The sequence below is a fragment of the Protopterus annectens genome, chromosome 5.part0 (genome assembly GCF_019279795.1).
Source record: "Protopterus annectens isolate FY-2018-M chromosome 5.part0, PAN1.0, whole genome shotgun sequence".
NCBI classification, from domain to species: Eukaryota; Metazoa; Chordata; order Ceratodontiformes; family Protopteridae; genus Protopterus; species Protopterus annectens.
In genome coordinates, this window is record NC_056735.1 from 360,196,064 (window position 1) to 360,217,802 (window position 21,739).

At 39.8% G+C, this 21,739-nt stretch overlaps 1 protein-coding gene across 1 annotated transcript in view; it reads left to right on the forward strand.

The window, feature by feature from the left end:
- The window catches only part of USP9X (ubiquitin specific peptidase 9 X-linked), a 5,037,693-nt gene that overhangs the window by 344,931 nt on the left and 4,671,023 nt on the right, over nt 1-21,739 (forward strand). Inside the window, exon 6 of the mRNA XM_044071835.1 lies at nt 21,374-21,491. Within this exon, the coding sequence (XP_043927770.1) occupies nt 21,374-21,491 (118 nt within the window). The remainder of the gene's footprint in view (nt 1-21,373; nt 21,492-21,739) is intronic.

The following is a 21,739-nucleotide window of genomic DNA, read 5'->3' on the forward strand; positions in this document are numbered from 1 at the left end:
CTATCAATGCTCCTACATACATATATATATATATATATATATATATATATATATATATATATATATATATATCTCCCCAGCTACTTCACACCCTACTTAGCTCACCAAACAGATCTCACTCACAAAGGGAGTTATATATTTAATGATAAATAAAAAAGAGAAAGACTATAATAAATAACGTAACAGAATGACTTCATAGTTCAAAAGCAAAGGAAATAATTTACCACCGCAGTGCAGAATAGCCTCAAATAAATACAACACATGAGTTTGGATATTGTCATTGCCTTACTGAAAAAAAATTATGATTTTCTGTCAAATGAGAGGATGCAAGGCAGTCAATAATAATATATACTCAAATTATTCTTAAAGTACACCACAAAGCCTCTTATTCTAGCCACTGTCTCAAGAAAAACAGCAATTGAAGATGTAATGTCTACAATTTTCCTCCTAGACTGCTGATATTTCTTGAAATTTTATTCAAGACATATGAAAGTAGTGTGGAGGGGTGGGGTATATTGCAATCACTGCAAGTGGAGAAAGAGCAAAATGTTAGTCGTGCATTCATCAATGTGATAACGACTTCTGCTTATGTGAATAACAGTGACAGCTGCTGACAGTTTTACCTGAAAAGTGACAATGACTCAGCGCTATATTGTAACTGCACTGTGCTAATGACTTGCAAAGTTATGCATGGTGCACTGTGCTAATGACTTGCAAAGTTATGCATGCCCAGACACAGGTGATAATTGTTGACATTCATTACATTACCTTCTGCAGGTGTTATGCAACAGTCACAATCTGTTATAAGGCCATAGTCAAATAGTAGAACACTTACATATTGCTATATTGCTATATATTATCTGTTATAAGGCCACAGTCAAAGAGTACAACACTTACATATTGCCGTGCCCTTCGTACCACCTACATTCCACGCGACTGACAAAGCCAGGAGAAATGCATAAGAATATGGCAGCTCCATGCTGTCAGGACTTGTACTAGGTTTCTGTGACCCTACTTTCATATTTTGTAAATATCATAATTATTTGTATTATTTCTAGAGCTTTTCTCCTCAGGTGTCCACTGAAAATGGGCCCCTGGCTCAACTGGACTAACCTGGTTAACAAAATGTCAATAACAGTTTTTTTTTTTTTTTACGTCAGTCCCTGGACAATCACGTGTGTAAGTATCATCACCTACAATAACCTAAAATACCTGGAATACATTCAAATTGAGCATAATGAAAACTGAGCTGGATATAGTCTTTGTAAAAAATCACTCCCAAAAAATATTATAGCTATTAACCCATTTTTACAGAGCAAGCCTTTTCAAATTTAAAGTTTGCTGTCTCAATATGCAACATACATAACTGAAATTAAATTCACGAAACATCCCTTGACATGATTAAACCAATCTTGTTTATACAGTTGAAAATAAAGGTAATATCTCATTAGGATCCACTTGAAACCCTGATCTTGCACATACTAACAAATTGGCAAACATATTTCCTTCCCCTTTACCCACCACACAAGGTACCACAACTACATCCTTTCCATCCTCCATTATAACATCTCAAGGAAAAATCTTTTATAACTCCATATTTAGTGAAGTAACCACAATGACCAGTATCAAAAAAACACCACCTCAGTGAATTCAGTCAAATCCAATTGCAGCAGAAGGAAAACAAAGAGGGTGGGGGGGCTGTACTATTTTTGTGCAGAACAAGGTGGCATTGGCAAATCTCCCTATATCACAGTTTCTGTAGGGAGATTAATGCATGTTTATAACCCTACGGGGGCTTGTACCATCCGTCTGACTCTTGGAGCTCTATCTTACCCAAATTAATAAAATGGGAAAAAAAAGCTTCATCAGCAGAAAAAATAACATCCAATATTGACCACTGTGTACAGCACTTAGAAATTCCACAAGAAAGTTTTAAGACTGCAACCTAAACACTTAAAATCATGTTTACATGTGAAAGTCTTACCCTAGGTTTGTCTAGCAGCACACGTCATTATTCATTATACAAGAATTCTACAATATACCAAGTAGCTCTCCGACTACATATCTGCTAATGATTTCCTGCCATGTTTTATCAGAGACTTGGGTGAGCTCCAAAGCCAACATTAATCTTTTTCTGTCTGGTGTTAGAACACTGTCCCAAGGTTTTCTAAATGTTATCCTCCAAGTTGCATTTTCTGAAAACATCATTATGTCAGTAAATAGTGCCTATTTCTAAGAGACCCGTTTAAAAAAAAAAGGAACTCAACTTCTAAGCAGTGTTGTAATGGGTGCACATTTCTGATGTCAAGGCATATCCCACTGGAAAACAGTTACAAGTGTTTTGGAACATTTGCATAAAACACAAAATTAACTTTCACTCCAGTACCAGACACTACAGCAACCTCTAGACCAATTACAGCCAAATGGAAAAAAAAATCTGAGTGCTTACATATAACATGTTCAACCAGCCTAATGGATATATTTATAAACACTGTGTCAGAATTCAAATGTTCCTCCAATAATGATGTATTAACATTTCAAGTCTTTATAAATAAAAAACGAAAAATTACAATTCTATATTTATACACAGAATATTCCTTGATGGCATAACCCAGCTTACAGATCACCCCCCAAAGGCTCTGAAGAATGGGACTGAAAGGTACTTTTGGGGTCTTTCCAGTTGCTGCAGGTGTCTGGTAAGGTACATCCCAAAAGGGGCATTGTACTCAATTATGGGCCTGATGAGGGATGAGTAAAGAGGCACGATGACCTCCCCTGATCTAGATGTGAATCCCTTCATGATTAGGTGGGTTATATAAAATGTTTTTCTAACCACTTTGGCCACGTGGTTGTCAAATGAGAGTGCTATCAACTTGGGTCCCCAGGTCCCTAATTACTTCTTCTGTACTTAATGGATTACAACCTATGTGGTAATTTGTGGGCACTTTGTTTTTGCCAAAGGGAATGACTATACACTTTTTGGTGTTTAGCTTGAGGCCATGGCTCTGGCACCAGTTGTCTGTTTCTATGAGGCCCTTTTGGAGGATGCTTCTAGATATATATATACATATAATACTCATGAAGTGAGCAAAAGAAGGGGTGGGTGAGCAGGATTAATATAGAATTAATATAGCTCCTTGCTATCTACACCAGATGGTTAGTGGGTAGTGGGATGAGCAATAAAACTGTAGTCATTATTATAATATACCAGCTAAGTTCTTACATTCACTTGTGGTTCATACTTCCAGGCATGGCACATCAAGTAGGGTTACTTTTGGCAAGACATATAAGAGTTAATTGAAGAAAGAAAGAAACACAGAAATAAAAGCATACATAAAAGAAGCATACCAATGACAGCAATAATGGACTAGGTAAATAGTGTCACGATTCAAAGAGATTCACTCTGCCAGCAACATGTGTTGATCAATTTGGGCGACAGAGGAACATCTGTAATTTAGAGATGTGGTAAAGTTGAAAGGAGAAACATCTCATTAGTAGCTCATTGCCAAGTCTCTGAATCAAACACTGCACTGTCAGACTTGACTGCATTATACTGCTCCCCCAACCAGCACACATATCGCAGTAGTATAGGCACCCTTCTACCCACAAACATACAAACATTCATATACCCATGTACAAACACACACCCCCTAACATTCATACACAAGCCTCACACATTCGCCACGCTCATGGAAACACACACACACCCACCCATACCCACAAACGCAGGCACACACATATGCACACACACCCTAGCATTCATACACAAGCCTCCACACACTCTCACACACACACACACACCCACACATACCCACAAATGCACGCACACACACCCTAGCATTCATACACAAGCCTCCACACACTCACACTCATGGAAACAAACACACCCATACCCACACACTCACTGGCACACACACACACACACACACACACACACACACACACACACACACACACACACACACACACACACACATCCTAGCATTCATACACAAGCCTCCATACACTTGCTCACACTCACGGAAACACACACGTACACCTTCATACAGGGTGGCCATCTGTTGCCCCCCCACGTGACACACACACACACACACACACACACACACACACACACACACGTTCAACTGCATTCATGCTCCTACACACACAGACAAATACATCCACAACCATACACACAGATGTGTTTTCACTTTTTCTTTTTGGAGAAAAAATTAACTTAGTAAAGGAATTAGGTGAAACACTTTGCGGAATTAATCGCAAGTTGCCACCACTTCTGAAGGACAGCATATGGTTAATTAGCAACAGCCACTCCCTTGGACTGCTACATTAGCATTGAGCTTCTCCAAAAAGACTTTTCTGTGCTACAGCCCTACAATAGAAAAACAGTGATGGGTGAGGAGACACTAAATCAGAAAGGCTTACTGCACTAAGGAATCTGATTTAATACATCCAAATTGGTAAGCCTTTCTGAATCACAGGACAGGGCCTAAAAGTAATAAGTAGCCAGTATGCAGTGACAAAAGTTACATGGGGTACACTGGAATACTGACAAGGACATTAGCAATTAGCAAAGTAAGAAAATTAGCACTTAATAGTCTACCAAAACAAATGCTGTTATTTTACGGATTACTTCGCACACGATATTCTGCACTGATGCCATACTTGTTTTTAACATCAATGATACCCTTCTGGTGAATTTTCTTATTGCCTTTGACTATTGATTTTATGTGTGTACAATAAGCAGTAGATCAACAATATTAGATCTAGGAGGGTCAATATTAATACGAGAATGGTCCATACTATCATTTATAAATGACACCGGAGCATCCAACCAGTCTTTTAAAACGATGCTTCTACTAGCAGAATTATTAGTACCGTTAGCCGCACTATCGTTACCTACTCGGGGCATCACTGCTAGCACTGCTACTGCATATGTGACAGGCTCCCTTCTTGATTCTGTTGGATTCAATGGCAAGATATTGCCTGCTATAGATGAATACACACTGCCAATAATATGCTGTCCAGAATTAGGTGGTGTTTGAGATGTAGGCAATCCTAGACTCAAACTATCCACTTTTTTGTGAAGGGAATCCACTTGTTGGGTAAGCGGTTGCACCAATAAAGTTAAGTTGCCGACTACATTTCCTTCCACATCCGACAAGGAAAATCAATCCAGAGTGGAATCCAATCCTGAAGCTGCCATCCAAATCAAACAAAACCCACGAATAAAAATAAGCACAAACACAAACTGAGTATACATGGAATATGTCACGGCAGTCCAGGACCGGAAAACCAAAAACCAAGAAAAAAAAACAGCTCAACAAGGACAACTATAACCTACAACAGAGGTTCCCAAAATGTGGGTCGCATCTTGCCACAAGGCTTCAACATTAATAAAAAAAATTAAAAAAAAAAAAAAGAAATACTTAACACCGTGGTGGTGGCATCTTCTCCTGCAATGAGCAGTGGCGCTTATCGATCGCCTCAACATGACGGTTACACCGCCACAACGGTATACAGTGGAACATCTCGAAAAACCCAAACTCTTACTGCCGGAGTATTCCAACTACACTCCACTAACGGAATCTACAGTGATTGTTTTACCCTTCAATAAGTGACACTTATTAAAAAAAGCTAGCAGACCTTCCAACATGGGGAAGGGAAATACATATAACGTAATACAAAACTTGTACATATATAACAAAGTAGCATCCCTCATTTCCAAGATCACATATATCATGCACTATAACAACAATCGGATGTCTACATTTTCCAAAAGCCGAGGCTAAAATGTCAAAGAATGTAAATAAAACAAGAGAATCTCCGAAAACAATCAGAGAGTATATGTTAGAAAAACAAGCCCAATCGACATAAGCATGTGCCATGTCACATAAAATACCTTGAAAAATATACATAAAATAAAGTCGAACCCGAAACGGGATAGAACCTAACGATCGTGACCAAAACGCATGACTTAGCAGAGATGTTTAGACATATAATCGGCCACGTCTCAATCACCAAGCAACAACCAATAAAACAGTATAAACATTACATTATATAGCCATACTACGCCAAAAACTAAAAATAAGTATATCTATATACTAAATTCCTTAAATAAAAAATAAAAAATAATATCCCGAGCCCATAGGGATCACATGTATTCAGATTCAAAGAAACCGATGACAAAAACATTTCTCTGTGAAACGCCAGACCTGGTGTACGGTCCTGGGAATCTGCATCGAATCCAAAATGACCAACAATGTTTGCTTATATAGACATAACCAGACAACCAAATACAACAGAAAAGCCTTATAAGATGTTAAATTCAAACAACATCAGACAATGGCGGATAACTAAGTTAGTTATATGCAGCATCAAAGGTGAACCTGCATAATAGCAGACATGTTGTTACGGCTCATGGTAACTAAAAATAAAACACAAAAAGATATATATATATAAAACAAAGAAAAATATACACATAACAAAAATCAGACAAACCAAACTCTGTGTCTATATCTATCAATAGGATGCTGGTTAGAACAAAAAACCACAAGGCATAACTGCACTTACAACATACAACACCTAAGCAATAAGCACAAACTGTTTATGGATAAAACAAGTACAGTACCTCACAAATTTGGTTGGGAACGGCAGAAAGACAAGATAGTTGCTGAGCTGACCGGGAAACTCGAAACTTTAGCGGCTGAACGGGAACTCCTAGTACTGCCTATATGGCGGTCCGTGAATAGAGGATCCAGTAGCAGGTCAAATCTCCAGTTCTTCGCAAAAAGAAGAAAATACCTGCTGCTGGACCCACTATTTATTAGGGGCGAACAAAAGAAGCTTGGGTATGGGGTGGAGGTGTTATGCAAGTGGTGGCTCGGAATGCAAGAATCCGATTGGCTGCCACCACTTGCTTAGCAAGAACTGTTTCAAATGATTTTTCTGCAAAAACTTCAATGTGACCTTAATGTTAAAACACACTGAATCGTAACTAGATATGATAAATTACATATTTTAGTTACGATTTCAGAGTGTTTTACATTAAGTTGCACTAAAAATTAGCAATACACTTTCTCTCGCTTGTAGAAGCACTCGGGGGGAATGGCTTGAAAACTGTATCTTCTCATGGCGCGCTCGGCCTTAAAGGCACAGGCGCCATGAGAAGGCACTCTGGGTGAATGAGTTAACTCATGCCAGAAAAGCAAATTCATTTGACAGCCTACTTCAAGTGGCCACAAAAACCCTGCTATCTGCAAGACAAACACAGCAATCTTTGGGGTTCATGGTGTCCTGCATTCTTCTAATTCCATATGCAAGACTGCACATGAGGAAACTACAGTGGTATCTAAAAAGCCTTTGGAGTCAACTTTCTCGCATCCTAGAAACAATGATTCCTATCATACCTTGCCTTCGCCTAGAGTTCCTTTGGTGGGCAGAGGCCTGCCACCAAAACAAGGGACTTCTTTCACACCACCCCCTGCTGCCCAAACCCTAACAGATGCATCAGACTATGCATGGGGGGCTCACCTGGCAGGGAAGTCCATTCAGGGCAATTGAAACCAAAGTCAAATGCACCTGCATATCAATCAAAAAGAAATGTTAGCTGTACAGAATGCTTTGACAACCTTTAAGGACTACATTCTTCCAGGACATCACAGTTATGCAGTACATAAGCAGGGGCTACACATTCTTACCCCCTCTACAGACTAGCCATGGCATTGTGGAACACAGCCTTGAGCTACCAAGGGCACCTACAAGTTCAATTCCTGCCAGGAAAATTAAATACACTGACAGACGGACTAAGCCGAAACTTTATGGACCCACACGAGTGGAAACTGGAACCAAGAATTTTCAACATGTTGACAAGCGAATGGGGAGCCCAGATATAGACCTGTTTGCCTACCCCCAGAACTACCAATTGGACAAAGTTTGCACAGGGATTACCCACAAACAAGCCTGGAAAGTGGATGTTGTGGTTATTCCTTCCCCTGCTGCCTCTGCTCTCCAAAGTACTACTAAAAGTCAAACGGGACAAGCCAAGGATGATTTTGATTGCTCCATACTGGCTCCGCCAACACTGGTACCCCCTCCTGCGCAGTGTCACTTATCTCCATGGCACCTGCCTCAGACTCCTTTCCTGCTGTCTCAGCAGGAGAATCAGATTCTGCACCCTCAGCTTCCAACACTAAACCTTGCAGCTTGGCTATTTACTTACTATCCCTTACCATCCCTCAGCAAACCTGTGATGGATGTCATCTTAGAAGCAAAGAAAACTAGTACTAGAAAATCTTGTGCTGAAAAATGAAAAAATATTCTGTGCCTGGAACCAATTTCAAGGGATGAGCACAGCAGCGCCCAATTTGCCTCCGATTTTGCAATGCTTAACCTAGATGCTTCACAAGGGCCTGTCTTTTTCCTCCATTAAAATCCACGTCTCAGCCTTTTCAGCTCATTATAACACGGAACCTCCCCTCTTCTCTCTCCCACTGCTCAAGCAGTACCTCAGATTTACCAGAATTTGAGACCACCCAGGAGAGCTCCAACCCGATCCTGGGACCTTAACTTTGTATTGGAGAAACTCTACCTCCTTTAGAGCCAGCTGCTACTGCAGACTTAAAATTTCTTTCTTGGAAAACAGCTTTTTTTTAGCAATCACTTCAGCTAGAAGGGTATGTGAATTACAGGCCCTTATGGCAGTGGAGCCTTTCATCATCTTTCATGCGGACATATTGTCCCTCAGAACCAATCCATCCTTCATGCCCAAGGTGGTATCTAGTGTGGCTCTTACAGTCCATTCATTTTCCAACCTTCTTTCCCAATCCACAGAACAAAGGGGAGTGGATTCTGCATTCCTTGGATGTGCACAGACAACTTAGATTCTAGTGGGGCAGGACTAAACCTCAAAGAAAATCTGAACTGCTGGTAGCATTTTCTGCAGGGGCAGAGGGGAAGGCTATTTCGAAACAAACCATTTCTAAATGGGTAAGCCATTGCATTCATTCCTGCTATAAGCACCATGGAAAACCTATCCCCCAGGAGATCAGACCTCACTCCACCAGGGCTGCATCTACTTCTACAGCCTTTCTCAGAGGTGTTCCTACCAGGGACATCTTAGAAGCTGATACCTGGAGTTCTGTACTTACTTTCACCAAGAATTATCATTTGCCAATTTTCAATAAATCCAGAGCTGGCGCTTCCACTGCAGTCTTGCAGGGCCTTATACATGGCCCTAATGCTATCTAAACTCCTCCTCCCAACCATAGCTTTGGGAATCTACCCAAATTTAATGACCAACAGTAAAACGCGAACATAGTACAGTTGCGTACACTTAGCATAAATGTAGATGTTAGTGTATTCACTGTTGCAGTCCCGGTTGCCCTCCCTCCTGCCTTCTAAATTTTGGCTATACCTCTACTTTCCTTTACTATGCTTAAAAGCCTTTTTGGTGTTTGATTTTTTGTTGGAGGTATATCTTTGTGTTTTTGTTTAATTGCTCCCCATTGGGGGGCACCTGACATCTGGGGCTACAAAAACCGATGTAATGGCATTGCCTGCATGTTTTATACCCCTGATGTCATGGAAGAAGACAGCAACCGACGCAGGACCGAAGACTTTAATCAGGCCGACTGAGGGTAACCTGCAAGCAGATTACCCAAATGTAATGACTGCAACATTGAATACACTCTAACATCTAGATTTATGGTAAGTGTACACAACTGTACTTTTCTCTCCCACCTCATGTTCCCAAGAGTATTCTGAATGTTCCACCCAGTCACAGGTATCAAGCAGCTGTAGAAGTGAACAAGTTGCTCGTAAACAGAGTCATCCAAACTGTCCCTGCAGACCAGGCAGGATTCGGAACTTACTCCAGAAACTTTAGTGCCAAAACGTACAGGGGAGTGAAGGGCCATGTTGGACCTTAGCAAATTAAACAAATCCGTATAGGGCAAGTTCCGGATGTTGACACTGCAGTCTACTCCCTCTATTAGGGAAAGACACTTGGATGTGCTCAGTAGGCCTCCAAGATGCGTACTTCCACATAAAAATGGACAGAGCATCGTGGAGCCATCTATGCTTTCGGCTGTGAGCCAGTCACTACCTGTTTCATGCTCTGCTGTTTGGTCTCACCACAGCCCCCCAGGGTGTTCACCAAATGTTTCCAGTAGTGACAGCTCACCTGAGACATCTGGGATTCCAGGTGTTTCTGTACCTGGATGACCGGCTCCTAACCGCCTGCACCAGGCATCTACTTCAAACCAGAGTGTGCACTATCAAACTTTGTGCCCAGTTGGGGATTACTATAAATTGTGAAAAGTCTGCCTTATTGCCCTCTCAATTTGTGACTTTTATAGGTTCAGAAATACAGTCGCCATGTTAGCTCGTCTTCTAGCAGAAAGAGTGCATAACCTCATATAACAAGTCCTTCATCTACTCCCTCTCCGGAAAGTCATGGCAAAGACTGTGCTGAAACTCTTGGGGACCATGGCCTCCAGCATATTGCTAGTCCCTCTTGCCGGATTGCACATGCAGATTCTTCAATGGCTCCTATCGTCCCAGTGGTTCTTTAAACAACTGCCTGTCTCCCACCACATCATTTTAAGAGTCCTGCAAAAAGTACCTCCGTTGATGGAACCAACTAATGAGTCACCCCATTCCTTCCCCTCCAACCTGTTGCTACTGTGACCATGGATGCCTCACAGATGGGGGGGCATTATTTAGGCAGGACTGACCAAGGCACATGGAAAGATCACAAGGCTCGCCTGCATATCAGTGTTCTAGAGAGAAGGGCGGTGCTTCTGGCATTGCAAGCACTCCACAGCTATCTTCCTGTTGGGACGATAGCAGTACATTCAGACAACATGTCAGTAGTATGGTATCTCAACAAACAAGGCGGAACCAGATCTTACCCCCTTTGTCAAGAGGCTATTCGTGTTTGGAAATGGGCGATATCTTCCCAGCGCTTTCTAGTGGCAACACACATCCCGTGGATAACCAGCGTGATAGCCGACACTCAGCTCGGCAATCTTGATGCCTCATGAGTGGTCTCTGAAGCAGGAAATAGTAGAACAGATTTTCCGCAAATGGAGACAGCCTTGCTATCTTTTCGCCAGTCCGATCAGCTCCAAATGCAGCAGCTACTTTTCTCCTGTCCCCCCTCTGGGGGAGTCACCGAGGGAGAAACTTGTTCACGATTGGCCCTTGGGTCTCCTTTATGCTGTTCCTCCCTTTCCTCTCATAACCAAGGTAAATCAGAAAGCAAAACTGTTGGGAAGCAAATTGATTCTCATCACTCCTTACTGGCCTCATCAGGTTTGGTTTCCCTTTCTTGGGCCTCCTCTACTAGACTATCCATGGACTGTGGACCTAGTGCCAGATTTCTTAATGCACATGTCAGGCGCTCTTCATCCCAGCCTCCAAACCTTCAATTTGACAGTTTGGCTGCTCCAATTCCATCCCTAGTTAGGCTTCATGATTTTTCACCCGCTGTGACCCACATTATCACATCTCACAAACCCACTAGAAAATTATACACCAGCAAATAGGAAAGTTTTTCTATCTGGGCTGCGGAAAGGAATGATGACTCTGACACAGCATCCATTCCAGTGGTTTTAGAATTTTTGTCTGAACTTTACCAGTGTTCTGCTGCTGCCACAATTAGGGTTCAGTTGGCAGAAATATCAAATTTTCAGTTGAGCCAACATGAGTCTAATCTGATGTCTAAGAGATTGTGTAAAACCTTTCTTAAAGGTGCTACTTTGCTGAGACCTCCCTTTTAGGAACCGGTAACTTGAATCAACATCTCCACCCTTTGAACCTGCTCATTTGTTAGTTGAAGTTCCTGTCTTAGACTTTGTTTTTGGTGGTATCACATCTGCTAGACGAGTATCAGAGTTGCAAGCACTGTCTGTCAAGCCCACTTATTTGATTTTCCACAAAGATAGTGTCTCTACGCACAAATCCATCTTTTGTCCCTAAGGTGTGCTCTCATAACTTGAACTAAACTATAGAGCTGCTGGTGTTCTTTCTTAATCATTCCAATGCAGCAGATTACAGATTTCATCAGTTGGACATTCACAGACAATTACGGTTCTATCTATACCGGACTAAGGAATTCAGGAAGCCAGACCAATTGTTTGCATCCTTTTCCGACCCCAGATTAGGTCTCCCAGTTTCCAAAGTAACCTTTTTGAATTGGATTTCCAGTTGTATATCCTACATTTACTCTTCTGATGAAAAGCCTTTACCGTTCAAGATTAAATCTCATTCTACAAGATCCCAGTCTACTTTTGCAGCCTTTCAAGCCAGGGCTCCAATTGATATTTGTGCAGCAGCAACCTGGGCTATCCCTCACACCATTACTCATTACAAATTGGATTTTACCTCTAGAGGTAGAGCCTCCTTTGGTTCCATGGTACTCAGGAGTATTTTTCATTGAGCCACCCAAGAATAAGGTGCTAGGGAAGCTGTCCCATGTGTAAGAATGAAGGCGCGATAGGACTACAGAACATAAAGAAGTTATGTACTCACCATAACATACCATGTTTGTAGTCCATCTCGCCATTCATTCTTATGAATTCACCCGCCTACCCCATCCTGGAAAGATCTGGAGATAAATTTTCCATAACAGGTGGAGACCTTTTATTTTTCTTTCTGGATAGTTTTTGTTCGGTCTTTCTATAGTTTAGCAGCAAACAAGATCTGGGGAATTATACTAGTGCACTATGGGATACCTGCCTAGTCACGAGCCAACCAGAAGACTTTGAGCTTTGCAATAGGCAGAGTCAGAGCTGAGGATAGACTCCGAACCCATGTGTAAGAATGAAAGGCGAGATGGACTACAAACATGGAATGTTATGGTGAGTACATAATTTATTTTTTTCATTAATTCCTCAAAAAGTTGGTTCAGGTCTGACCCCTCAGATCTGACTTGGCCGCATTTTACAACTCGTGGATACTGGAAACTCTCAAGCTCCTGTTCCCCATAATGCTGTAGTCTCTTATAGTACCTCAGATCTGATTTTTGCAGCCTTCTTTGACAGACGTGGTCGGTGATGGCTCTCTAACTTTAATTTGTTAGAGTGATATAACATTTTCTCAAATCAGTAACTTTTTATTCTATTTGTATTGTATATTTCTCCCTTGTCTTTCATACACTTATTGGTGTATTCCTAATTTGCCATTTTTAATTTTTTTTTCTGTCCTATACCCTTGTGGTAATTTAATTGCCATTGTTGGTAATCCCCTTTCCTTTCTTTATATTAAAAAAAAAAAAAACTTTTTATTGTAGTTTTTTTCTGCTTAAATATGGCTGAAAAAACAGGTTATTTAAAAAAAAAAAAAAAAAAATAGGCATAAGATGGCTCTGACGCACTGTTTCGTGTGTATTGCTTAGGCCCAGCTCATTTAACAGTCGTGCAGTATTTGTAAAGCCTTTAATCGACTGGCTTTAGTGGATTGCAAGAGTAAGCTAATTTTAAGTGAGATATTATCTGGAGCTCAGACCTCAGAAAAAATCTGATGAATTCAGAAAAATGTATAATGGACCCAGAGTCATCCACTCCTAGGTCATACCAGACTCTCTAACCTTTTAAGGTGTCCAAGCTGTCATATCCAAGTTCCATTTATCTGAAGATTAGATCCTCTGATTCGTCAACTTCTTATGAGTTCAGTCTTAGGATCTGACACTGTGCCGAAGCTCCCGTAGACAAGTTATTCTTCTCTGGACCCTATCCCTTCATGTCTACCATCACCATTCTTAGAGATGCCATCATTCTAGACCCCCTTCAGTGGCCTCCTCTTCTTCCAGGAGTCTGACAAAAGAGGATGTGAATAGATTGATGAAATTTCTCTACGCACAAGTTCAGACGGGAGTTATCCAGGCACTTTCTCCATCAATTCTTGATCTTTACCAGTAATACTCCACCTGTCTTTGCTCTTCCTCCAATCCGACATATGGCTTTGGAACTTCTGTATTGGAGACTTCTTAAAACGTCCCTGTCAGAGCCGAAGATTGTGGTAGCTTCTGCTCTAATACCTTTTCAAAGTGGATTGGTTCAGAGAATGCCACAGCCGGATGACTGAGACGTAGCGCTATTGCTAGAGCCAAGGTGTTGGAATCTACTTTGAAGTTTTCAGGTGGCTAAGTTCTGACCTGTGCCTCGTTGCGCTGCTTTTGAGTTTGAGTTGACAGTCTGGAAGCATGTCTTATCTTCTCAGCACTGCTGATCACCTTCTTCCCTGGAGCATTATTCCTTTGAGGTAATGGAGAGAGTGATCCCTACTTCGAGGAAAGATGACCCCCCCCCCCAAACAGAGCAGTCTTTTCAATCTTCTCGTTCTTTGTATCTTGAGCCTCAACCCACACTACTCCACAGGGACAGCCAGCGGAAAGTTCCCAGGATGCTCAACAGAATGAACTTGTACTTCTCTAGAACATCCTGATGAAGTTCTTAAGAAAAAGTGCAAGAGGAGGCACTTAAGTGTTTGTCACAGAAGATCGTCGAACTCAAACCACGGAACAAACCAATGAACACAAAAACCACTAAGGAAACAGTCCTGCAGCGATAAATTCAGTGAATCCAATGAAAGCAAATAGTCGCTTAGTAAATATAATATTGTAAGCACTTTTATTACACACAAGAACTTTCGGTAGGCTCAATATCCCACCTTCTTCAGACGAAACAATACATTCAAGGGAAAACTTCACTTAAATACTTTTTACCCTTGTTAATGACCTCATAATTGAGGATCCACCTACAATTACAAATGCTACTATTAAAAAGAAGAATAAAACCATTCAATGAGTTCTAAAAAAACCTGTTATACACACTATTTAAAAACAATGCAAACCGCATGTGTAAACCATAAATGCTATTGTTCTATATCATATTAGAACATGCATTCATATTTAAAATAGTAATAATGATAAACAAACAAATACATAACCCCATATAAAACGAGGTATAATTCCATCCATAAAAAACAATAATAAAAAGCATGAACAGCTGCCATAAACATGAGAAATCATCTACCCAGACCAGCCGAGCCATCTAGAGCTGGTGAGAGTCTAATGTGCTTACTAAATATATTAACCTACACTGACAGGATGTTGCCTCCATATTTCTAAAAGGCACGATAGAATTTGCAGACAAAGTCACTAAAAATAATGTAGTAAATTAATCCTACCTGATACTAGTTAACAGTATTGGATCCCTTGCTTATAACACAAACAGTGGATATATCCAAAATACTGCATATATGTACAACCACAATGTGTGTATCCTTATATACATTACATGCCCCCACGTCATTTTACTGATGTCAGGGTCTAAAGTCCTATATATATGTATACCAGCACAATGTACATATACATAAATACATAAAAACCACATGTACCATACCCCAACAGTGGATATATCCAAAATACTGCGTGTGTGTACCAAACACAGTATGTATATCCTTATATACATTACATGCCCCCACATCATTTTACTGATGTCAGGGTCTAAAGTCCTATATATATGTATACTAGCACAATGCACATATACATAAATACATAAAAAAACACATATACCATACACCCCCCCCCCCCCAACACACACAAAGAACATAGGACTAAACAACGTATAATAATGTATGGATTATCTACGCAAGGCCAATAATTTCAGAATACAAGACAATGACACAGCTTCATTAATTCCTGGATATATATATGCTCCTGTTCTAATTTGCCAAAATAACTCTTCTTTTTCCAAATTGATTTGCCAAGGGCCATTATTTACATCAGTTACAACTTGCTTGAGAACAGAGAAATAGAAAGTATGGTCAGGGTGTTCCATAATATGGCGGGCCAATGCATTCCTTAAATCCATCTTAGATGTTGCATAAAGATGCTCATATATGCGTTTACGCAGCACCCTTTCCGTCTTTCCTATATAGAAAGCGGTACATTTGTTGCATAAAGCCACATACACCACTGCTCTTGCCCCACAATTAAAACTACCCATAACCTTGTATCTCTCATTGTTAATTGTAACTTGTGTTCCTTCCTGAATATTCTTACATTGGTGGCATGTCCCACATTTGGTCATACCCTTATATTTGTTGAACCCTACTTTTTTAGTTCTTTCCAAAAGGGATTTTAAACTAAAACCCTTTCTAAATGTAAGGTTAGGTGCTGACCCTAATGCCTCCGTTAATTGTCTATCCTCCCTAATAATGGACCAATTCTTCTGTAAAATGTCCCTTATTAAACGATGGTCTATCGAAAAGGTACACAAGAATTTTATGTTAATGTTGATTCCTACCTTATTCGGACCCATATTTCCTATACTAACTTGGTCCACTGGAGTATCCAAGCTCTGTGGGTATAAAATAGGTTTGAAATGACCAGAAAGCCTTTTCATCTCTACCTCTTTCTTGATTTCAATCAGGAGAATCGCAGGGTAGCCCCTATTCAGAAACATGTTAGTAAGTTTATCGCACTCATTTACAAAATCCACATGCCTAGTAGTCATACGCGCTGCCCTTACCATCTGTCCTTTTACTACAGCTCTTTTTTGATGGTAAGGGTGGCAACTACTGAAATGTAGAAACCCATTAGAATATGTGGGTTTGCGATAAATCTCACTCACCCATCTGGATTCAGTATAATCTTTACTAATAAGAATATCTAAATAATTAATTTGGTTAAAATTAACCTCATACGTAAAATCCAGAAAATCTTACGATTTTACGTATGAGGTTAATTTTAACCAAATTAATTATTTAGATATTCTTATTAGTAAAGATTATACTGAATCCAGATGGGTGAGTGAGATTTATCGCAAACCCACATATTCTAATGGGTTTCTACATTTCAGTAGTTGCCACCCTTACCATCAAAAAAGAGCTGTAGTAAAAGGACAGATGGTAAGGGCAGCGCGTATGACTACTAGGCATGTGGATTTTGTAAATGAGTGCGATAAACTTACTAACATGTTTCTGAATAGGGGCTACCCTAAGGATTCTCCTGATTGAAATCAAGAAAGAGGTAGAGATGAAAAGGCTTTCTGGTCATTCAAACTTTTATACCCACAGAGCTTGATACTCCAGTGACCAAGTTAGTATAGGAAATATGGTCCAATAAGGTAGGAATCAACATTAACATAAATTCTTGTGTACCTTTCGAGAGACCATCGCTTAAGGGACATTTTACAGAAGAATTGGTCCATTATTAGAGGATAGACAATTAAGGCATTGTCAGCACCTAACATTTAGAAAGGGTTTTAGTTTAAAATCCCTTTGAAAGAACTAAAAGTAGGGTTCAACAAATATAAGGGTATGACCAAATGTGGGACATGCCACCAACAAGAATATTCAGGAAGGAACACAAGTTACAATTAACAATGAGAGATACAAGGTTATGGGTAGTTTTAATTGTGGGGCAAGAGCAGTGGTGTATGTGGTTTATGCAACAAATGTACCGCTTTCTATAGGAAAGACGGAAAGGGCGTAACGCATATATGAGCATCTTATGCAACATCTAAGATGGATTTAAGGAATGCATTGGCCGCCATATTATGGAACACCCTGACCATACTTTCTATTTCTCTGTTCTCAAGCAAGTTGTAACTGATGTAATAATGGCCCTTGGCAAATCAATTTGGAAAAGAAGAGTTATTTTGGCAAATTAGAACAGGCATATATATATATCCAGGAATTAATGAAGCTGTGTCATTGTCTTGTATTCTGAAATTATTGGCCTTATGATAATCCATACATTATTATACGCTGTTTAGTCCTATGTTCTTTGTGTGTGTTGGGGTGTATATGTGTTTTTATGTATTTATGTATATGCATTGTGCTAGTATACATATATATAGGACTTTGACCCTGACATCAGTAAAATGATGGGGCATGTACGTATATACATACTGTGTTTGGTACACACACGCCTTGGATATATCCACTGTTGGGGTAATACATGTGGTTTTATGTATTTATGTATATGTACATTGTGCTGGTATACATATATATAGGACTTTAGACCCTGACATCAGTAAAATGACGTGGGGGCATGTAATGTATATAAGGATACACACATTGTGGTTGTACATATATGCAGTATTTTGGATATATCCACTGTTTGTGTTATAAGCAAGGGATCCAATACTGTTAACTAGTATCAGGTAGGATTAATTTACTACATTATTTTTAGTGACTTTGTCTGCAAACTTATCGTGCTTTTTAGAAATATGGAGGCAACATCCTGTCAGTGTAGGTTAATATATTTAGTAAGCACATTAGACTCACCAGCTCTAGATGGCCTGGTCTGGGTAGATGATTTCTCATGTTTATGGCAGCTGTTCATGCTTTTATTATTGTTTTTATGGATGGAATTATACCTCGTTTATATGGGGTTATGTATTTGTTTGTTTATCATTATTATTTTAAATATGAATGCATGTTCTAATATGATATAGAACAATAGCATTTATGGTTTACATGTGTGCATTGTTTTTAAATAGTGTGTATAACAGGTTTTTTTAGAACTCATTGAATGGTTTTATTCTTCTTTTTAATAGTAGCATTTGTAATTGTAGGTGGATCCTCAATTATGAGGTCATTAACAAGGGTAAAAGTATTTAAGCAAGTTTTCCTTGAATGTATTGTTTCGTCTGAAGAAGGTGGGATATTGAGCCCGAAAAGTTCTTGTGTGTAATAAAAGTGCTTACAATATTATATTTACTAAGCGACTATTTGCTTTCATTGGATTCACTGAATTTATCGCTGCAGGACTGTTTCCTTAGTGGTTTTTGTGTTCATTTGTCACAGAAGATGCCGATTTTGATGAGGGGGAAGGGTCCTCAAGATCACCACCTAATGTCTCCTTTGGCGACATATTGGAGATAATCAAAGGGGTGATTGCTCTACTGATAACTATTCCCATGAATCTGTGTATGCTGGAAGCCTTTGGAGCTGTCCCATCTCTACGTCCTGGGTGACTCTGCCTATTGATCTCATTTGATTTGATCTTTAGGCAGATGATGTAGAAACCCAGAGCTGTTGAGGTGATCCCCCAGAGACGAGAGAGGATCCTGGAACCACCAAAAGGAAAAGAATTTTGGAGCAAAGGAGTCCAATAGATGTCTTTGTCATAGTAGTGGCCACAAAGAAGGAACTCATGGAACATCTTTCATCTGTCCATCCCCCTAACAGAATCCAGGGAGTTAGATAGATTTCATGTAATAAAGGAAGCAAAAGTCTTCTATAAAATCTGGTATTACTAAATGGAAATGATTTTCTGTATATATTTATGCACTCCTTCCTGCTCAAGTTCTTATGTATCACATTCCTGTTCTAGATTGATATTGTCTTTGTACTGCAGTTTTCCTGCTTTAAACATTGCTTTTGCACATTTATTAAGGCAGAATGTTCTTGCACAGTCTGTTTTAACCACTTGCAGTTGGCTTTCAGTTCCTCATCTGGTGATCTGTATGGTTTATAAGTCATCCACAAAAAGTAGATGAGAAATCATAAAATCAAGTTTTTCTGGGAGCCAGATTGTAACAAGACCTAATCTGTTATGTAAATAGCTTAATGGGGCAAGGGCATAACAAAACGGCAGTGACAAGGAATCACACTAGAGTATCCCCTTTGACGTTTTATCCCCGAGATGATTTGCTATTTGTTGTGGTTTATTTGCGGAAAGGTTTGCCACTGTTTCTTGGCCACTGTAATATAATTGATCAATGTAGGATGTCTTAAGTAAGCACTTTTTTATCCCTTTGTGTAGGATTCTGTCAAATATATTTTGTAATCTTTCCATACCATAATTGGATTCTTCCCTTTTTGCAGTTCTGCATTATGGCTTTATTATCCAGTTCATTTGCCATGAGGAATACCCATTACCTCTGGAGGAGCTACCTTGGGACAGGCTAGAGGCTGCCATGCCTGTGGGTTGCCTGGCACAAGAAAGAGTTAAAGATGGGGTGGTATGGCTTGTCTCCAACTTGAGTATGATGGTGTCCCATGACTGTACCAGCCATTCTGGGTAGAGGCGATAAGGGCGTTGGCTCCTGGAAGTCAAGCTGGTTGTCATACCTTCCATGTGACTGAGCTGTCAGACATTACAGCAGCACTGTTCCTGCTCCAGACATTGATAATGTACAACTGTGAAGGGAAAAGTTTCCCTGTGAATAGATAAGGTTATATAAGACTGACAAAATGAAAACCAGTGTCTGAAGTAAATTTTGGAGGTTTGAAAAGGGTAACCTGCTCCACTGGTAAATTTTAAGTCCTTTAATTTCACTATTGTTATCCAGCATTTTTGTCAGTTTTAGTGGTGGGGATCTCATTTGTCTTGGTAGCCATTTATCCAGTTCTACCTTATGGATTGTGTTGTAGATTTAAAAACCTGTTCTGACACAGCCATATCTTTATACCTTATAACTTTCCTGATGGCATCAGCTGTGTTTTTTAACTCGTTTTAGATTTTAGTGCAGTATCTGTGGTCTGAATAAAGAATTTTTGTGCATGCAGCTCTATGCAAGTGAAGTTTATAAGTTAATTGGAGATTACTAGGCTATTATCTTAAGAGCCCTAACAAGCCTAGCCACTCTAACCCAGTCTTACCCAATATATGGCACCTAGGGATAAGAGGATGACCTGGTGTGTGCCTCTGCCTTGAGTATCTTGCAGAGTGCCCCCATTCCCTAAGGGACATAGGCACTACCCCAGGTGTGAATTTACCATCCATTGATCCAAATTGTTTGAAGAGGGCCAAGGAAGGGCCCTGCTTAATGTGAATAAAGAGGCCTATTCCAAAGAATGAGACGCACATTTCTCTAACATGTTTCAAGTCACTTAAGTTTAGATCTTTAGATCAGTTGTCCCTCATGCTGTTTGATTTGTGGATGTTCAACATCTCCAATCGGGGCTGGATTTCTGAGTTCCTTGTAGGTCAGGCAGGTCACCCCTTAATTGTCGGTAGCAGACAAAGTAAATGGATAGGGCTTTTAGCCTGTCTGCATAAGACATGCTATTAACACCCTGCATTTTCTTTGAGGATCCTCTGAAGTCACCCTAGTTGCTATAAATGCTTGGTTAAATACATGGCAAATGGCACATTATACAAACACATTGGTCTAATGAGGGCTGAGTGCAGTTGGGGCTAAGATTTCCTTGTATCTGAATGCCATACCTTTAACTTGTATGTTGATACTTAGGACTTCCTCACCACTGTTATGTCTAAAGTTTGTGTATACAGCTGGCAAATTGATAGTTTTTTCTTTTTTTTCCCTTACTAATCGGTGTTTAGTAACTCAGCACTTGTGTTGTGGAACAATATCTTGGAAAATATGTTAAATGATTAATTATTCCTTTTCAGGGCTGGTTAGTTGATCTTATCAACAAGTTTGGTACATTGAATGGGTTTCAAATTCTTCTTGATCGCTTTTTGAGCAACACAGCACTAAATGTTCAAATAATTGCAGCACTTATCAAGTAAGTTGACTTTCTTGAGTATTTTTAGATCTTTAAAAATGAAGTTCATTTGGTAGAAATAAGCATTTGATATTTCATGTTACACTGCCAGTGACTGACTGCTAAATCACTACATATGTCTTTCCACCAGCTTTACATTTTTTGATTTATTACATAAGTGCATAAATCTGAATACATTATGTGCAGTTCTAAAGACTGATTCTACATATTTAACGTTAGTTATTGTTGGCATCTATGGGTTTTTTGTTAA